The sequence below is a fragment of the Pteropus medius genome, unplaced genomic scaffold (assembly GCF_902729225.1).
Source record: "Pteropus medius unplaced genomic scaffold, Ma_sr-lr_union100, whole genome shotgun sequence".
NCBI lineage: Eukaryota > Metazoa > Chordata > Mammalia > Chiroptera > Pteropodidae > Pteropus > Pteropus medius.
In genome coordinates, this window is record NW_024340698.1 from 3497172 (window position 1) to 3503131 (window position 5960).

At 37.0% G+C, this 5960-nt stretch overlaps 1 protein-coding gene across 1 annotated transcript; it reads left to right on the forward strand.

The window, feature by feature from the left end:
- Positions 1-3131: 3131 nt before the first annotated feature.
- On the forward strand, positions 3132-5399 carry FGF13 (fibroblast growth factor 13). Its single transcript, XM_039874822.1, has 2 exons — positions 3132-3330; positions 4629-5399. The coding sequence occupies exons 1-2, from the start codon at positions 3201-3203 to the stop codon at positions 4763-4765; spliced, it is 267 nt and encodes an 88-aa protein (XP_039730756.1). The 5' UTR covers positions 3132-3200; the 3' UTR covers positions 4766-5399.
- Positions 5400-5960: the final 561 nt, after the last annotated feature.

Genomic DNA, 5960 nt, shown 5'->3' on the forward strand with positions numbered 1-5960 from the left:
ACATATACTAAGTCATGCACTCAAGATTTCTATGTGCTATACAGCTTCCTTCTATATACAACTGATTTTGTTATATGGTATTAAGGAAATTCCCTGCAGACTTTTTACTGCGTGATATTTCTGAATCCTGGAATTAACAGTCCTCAAATCTGAATCTCTGAAATTCAAATCCCATAAACAATAATCACGTGGTCTGCTGTGTGTTAGGCAATATGACCAGCCATTTATGAAGGTGGAAGGTGGATTCAGAAATAAGACAAATTCCCTGCCATTTGGAGCCAATCAAGCATGTGCCTGAGTCACAGGGACAAGCTGGAAATGCAGATAGAGTTTGTGAAGGCACAAATATGAGTATAGTCAATGCTAACTGGGAGAAATAAAATATGATTCCAGAGGCAGTCATATTTGAGTTAGGCCTTGAGGGATGAGGGGAAAGCCAGTAGGTAGAGAAATAGAAGAATGACATTCTAAACAATAAAAACGAATGGCATCTGTAAAGGCCCAAAGGCATACATGATTCTGTGGTAGAGCATGAGACTTGAAGGCATGGTAGTGACTAAATTGTGGAGAATTTTAAATGCCACATCAAGTTGTCAGTTTTACTAGAGGCATGATGAAACCATCAGAAGTTCCTGAGGAAGGGAACTTTGTGTTAGGAAGGAACCCTTTTATCAGAAGAGGAGACCAGTTAGGAGGTTATTACAGCAGGCCTGTGAAGAGGTAATAAGAGTGGCAAGGTAATAATAGAGTAGTGACAATGGGGGTGGAAGGTAAAGGTCATGAACTGGAGAGGATGTGGAAGGTCCTCTGAAGTTTTAAGTGTGAGCAATTGCCAGGATGGTGGACTCTAATTACTGAGACAGGGGACACAGAAGTGGAGGTTAGAGGAACTGTGGCTCTGTGCTTCAAATATTATTCTCCTCCCTTTTCTGTTTAGAATTCCTACCCATCCTTCAAAGCTCAGCTAAAATAATACCCTCTCTGTAAAGCCTACACTTCCCTAGTCCCCCAGTCATAATTAAGTCAGGCTTCCTCTTTTCTCATACAACACCTCGTTTATACCTCTCTTTTTATACTTAATGAGAGCATACTTGTGTCCAGGTTATCTGGGTTCAAGTCTCACTCCTGAAAATATATGGTAAGCATTCTAAGGCCACATCTTATTTACCTGTAGATTTTTAGTACCACCCAAGCATGTAATAGATTGTCAGAAAATGCATATAAATAAATGAATGAATGCTGTTACACACAAGACGTAATTGCAGCCCTTTTTGGGGACCTGCCTTAGAGTACACAATGATCCCATCTCATCATTTTTTAGTCCGTCATACAGTTGTTCACGTGGTTACACAGTTTCGCTCACCGTAATCATATATGTTATTCACCATATTTATTTTCAAATGGTGTCTGACTCTTTCTAAAACTAAGATGTACTCTCCAACGATGAGATTTTTTTTTTCTAAATGATGATTTAATTCCCAACGAATGTTAGCAATGTTCTATGCAATTGTCCTCATCACTAGAGGGAATGTGGAGATTCTTAGTCCAATTTCTTTGTAGGGATACCTTGGCTTTCCCTATGTTAAGAATCCTACAAAGAGGAGTTTTCACAGCTGATCAATAGAACACTTTGGTTCCAAGCATGTGATAATTGCCTTATAAGTACATTTCTTCTTGGGTAGATTGAATTTGTATGAATCTTCCAAGGCTCTATCAAATGTGCCCCAGGCTGAAATAACCCCCAAAGATGATTCCAGTCTGTGCACTCTGCACGCCAGATGAGGGGAGTCAGTGAGGTTACTGAGGGAGACAGATTTTGTGGATTCTCAGAAAAAAGAAAAAAAAAAGTTCTATTGTTTAACCTACAGAGAAAGGCTGCCTTATTTGAGGAATCTGTCCCTCTTTGCCGACTTGACTCCCTGAGAGTGCTTTAGATCCTGTTGTTGAGGTAGTGTGTGTTGCTTAGAATGATATCTCATGTGAAAATGAAGGAAGCTGGGACCATGGTGGCGTTGTTCAGAAAAGACTGATATCCAGAAAGCTTGCAGTATTTTTACAAGGTATTTTTTTATGGTTTTATCAAAATTTATTCCTCATAATATCTCAGCAAATGAGCAAAACTCTAATGGCTTCCTTGATGCCACTGTTAGCATTTTCTTCATTATCTTCCACTCCTAAAGGACCCTCTGTTTCTCTTTGGATTACTTAGGGATTAAAATTTGCTATTCATTTCATTTTGCTTACAAATGGCCATTTTAATAGCTATTTATTATATATACACACATACACAAAACTTGAAAGGTTTTCTGTTTCTGTTTTTGTTTCTGAAACCGTCAGTTGGTTGGTTCAGGAGCCCTTAATTTGTATAGGCAAGTCCAGAGAAAACATGGCTAAGTATGTGGCAGAAAATCACATTCCACGGTTCAGAGTTCCCTGGGCTGTTCTCTCATGTCTGCTTGTAGAATTACTGTAAATTTCTTGCTTCCATATTGATTTGCTTGTAAATGTTCCTATAAGGCAAGGATGGGGTGAGGTGGGATTTTTTTTTTAAGTCATGTCCAGTATCTAAAAAAAAAAAATCAGCTTGGTTTACCTACAAGTAAAAGGGAGTCTTTCCTTCTAGCATCCCTTTAGAAATATAGGCAGCCAGTATTGTAACATTGTAACACAGATTTCAGCCTTGAGCAATTGAAAATTAATAGTTTATAGTAACTGAAGAATCTATGAAAATTAAATACAAGGACTAAATGTTTGTTTTCTCATCTTTAATCTTGAAGGGAACAAAGCTCCATGTGACCACTTTATGCTTGTCTTTTCAATCTTTGGCTCTTATATTTATCCAATGTATTACACTATGTGGCTGGTTCTAATTTTTCCACTTCCTTATTGCAAAGAGAGCTAATCATTGTTCAGTAGCACTTGCACTTGGGGCTTTTTGGGTAAAGTGTCATGCAAAATGTTATATATAGTCTTGTTTTCCAGTGATAATAGTTCATACTATTAAAATAGAACACTGGTCATTTAAGCTTTAAAAAAGTATGTCCTTAACTTCTGAAGGGCAATACCACATGGTTCTACATTAAATCTGTAGCTATAAATATTGAGCTTTAGTTTATTTACTTTTCTTGTAGGAACATTTCACACCTGAGTGCAAATTCAAAGAATCCGTGTTTGAAAATTACTATGTGACATATTCATCGATGATATACCGTCAGCAGCAGTCAGGCCGAGGGTGGTATCTGGGTCTGAACAAAGAAGGAGAGATCATGAAAGGAAACCATGTGAAGAAGAACAAGCCTGCAGCCCACTTTCTGCCCAAACCACTGAAAGGTAAGCTTGCTTTTATAGGAGCTGTGGACTAAATGAGTACGTATTTAAAGCAATCCTTTATCACACTTTAGAAAATGGAACATAATTTTTCTACATTAAGACATTTATACAAAAATTTAGTAACATTTTACAATACTTAAAAATATTAAAACATTGACAATAGCATCTAATCTCCTGATTTTGATTTTTCCATAGTATGTCTACATATAGTAATGCCTTACTTATATGGAAGAAGTTTAATTGCTAACTCAGGATATCCAAGAACCCCAAGTTATGCCAAAATGGTCCCTGGGCAGAAACACTGATGCTTAAATGTGTGCATGCAACACTAATTGGAAAGCTCCTTGGGCCCTCTCTAAGTGCCCAATAATATTGCCCCAACAGTTTTCATTCATAGTTTTGTTTTTCAGTCATTATTAGCAGATTAGTAGCAAATTAGAAAGGGTGAAGAATAAGAATGGGCTGCAGAGGATAGGGATGTTAGTAGTGAGACATGGTAGAGAGGGCATAGAAAATTCAGGCAAAGCAGAACGTGACCTCCAAGAGGTCTGGAGTTTAACTAGAGGTTTCCAGTAGGGCAAACTGCCCAGTCACATCAGCATAGCACTGCTTCACAGCACATTTTCTGGAGCCAGACTACTTGAAATCAAATTCCATTTTTACCATTTTTACTAACCTGATGGATGGTCTCGGGCGGATTATTGACCTGTGTGTGCCTCAAGTTCCTCATCTATAAGATATGGGTAAGAGTAGGTACAGGTACATCAGAGGATTCTTATGAGGATTAAATGAGATAATGAATGTGAAGCACTTAGAACAGTATCTAGCACATTATAAATGCTCCATAAATATAAGTTAGTACTGTTATCTACAGCCTAACAATAATATTTACCATTTATTGAATTAAGAATTGTGCTAATATTTAGACTCTTAGTTTCATTTTGAAGCATGATAGAAATCAGTGTTTTAAAGGGTTTTAAATTTTAATATTTCCCTTGCATAGCATGCTCTAGATCATATTTAAACCTCTAAGAGCTTTATTAAATGCATTTTTCATTAATCGTCTCATATACATAACCATAAGTGATGGCAATTGGGCATTAGAATTCTTTACATGCTTCTTCACCAAGCCTACATTTGGCTTAATATGATCCAGTTCACTACCTAGTGAGTCTTTGAAAGCAGTGTTTGTCATATTTGGCCTCAAGCATGGAAGCCTATTAACCAGAAGAAAAGTTGAGGGCCACTGTGGTGTGCCCATTTGAAGACCTTTGACACCATCTTTCTGTGTTTTTCAGTGGCCATGTACAAGGAGCCGTCACTGCACGATCTCACAGAATTCTCCCGATCTGGAAGCGGGACCCCAACCAAGAGCAGAAGTGTCTCCGGTGTGCTGAACGGAGGCAAATCCATGAGCCACAATGAATCAACGTAGCCAGTGAGGGAAAAACAAGGGCTCTGTAACAGAACCTTACCTCCAGGTGCTGTTGAATTCTTCTAGCAGTCCTTCACCCAAAAGTTCAAATTTGTCACTGATGTTTACCAAACAAACTGGCAGAGTTCATTATTCTATCTGCCATCAAACCTTATCATCCATACTAAAGCCCCATAATTTAGATTGAGCTTGTGCAAAAGAATGCCAAGCATTATCAGTGAACTAAATCCAGGAGAAGGACTGCCCAATTTTCTCATAATCTCACTTATACTTTGAGGATGACAAACCAAAATCATTTCACAGCACTAATGCTGATAAAAATTTGCCCTCCAACCAAGAAAATTTAAAAGACCACAATTGCTCTTCAAAAACAAAGCAAAACAAAACAAAAACAAAAACAAAATTAACTGCTTAAATGTTTTGTAGGGGCGAACAAAATTATGTGAACTGTGTTGTTTTCTTGGCTTAATGTTTTCTATCTACGCTTGATTCAAATGTCTTCTTTACTTTGGTATAGTGTAACTTTATGATCTCTGAAATTCAATGGTTCTATTCACTCTCTGTCACTTAATCCAAATCAACCAAATTCAGGGTTGAATCTGAATTGGCATCTCAGGCTCAAGGTAACAATGTTCTTGTGGTTTTACTTTTTTTTTTTTTTTTTTTTTTTTTTTGTAGTATTCTGGTCAAGTTCTTGTGTTGTATTTGTGCGAGAAGTTGAGTTGTATTAATAAAAGGATTACTTAAAAAAAAAAAGATTATTCTCAAGTGTAGATTTCTCTTAATTCCATTTGTGTTATCATGTTAAACTATTATTGTGGCTTCTTGTGTAAAGACAGGAACTGTGGAACTGTGATGTTGTCTTTTGTGTTGTTAAAATAAGAAATGTCTTATCTGTATATGTATGAGTCCTCTTGTCATTGTATTTGGCACGTGAATACTGTGTACAAGGAAATATTAAGACTGGTTACCCCTAAACAACATATACTTATACTTGCTTCTGGAAAAGTGTTTAAGACTTAGCTAGGTTTCCATTTAGATCTTCATATCTGTTGCATGGAAGAAAGTTGGAATCTTGGCATAGAGTTGCATGATATGTAAGATTTTGTGCATTAATAATTGTTAAAAATCTGTGTTCCAAAAGTGGACATAGCATGTACAGGCAGTTTTCTGCCCTGTGCACACAAAAAAAAGT

Excerpts from the sequence above, each read along its gene's own strand:
- FGF13 (XM_039874822.1), top strand. The coding sequence starts at position 3,201 with ATGATATACCGTCAGCAGCAGTCAGGCCGAGGGTGGTATCTGGGTCTG. Across the intron at positions 3,331-4,628 it reads TCTGCCCAAACCACTGAAAG|TGGCCATGTACAAGGAGCCG; the intron begins GTAAGCTTGCTT and ends TGTGTTTTTCAG.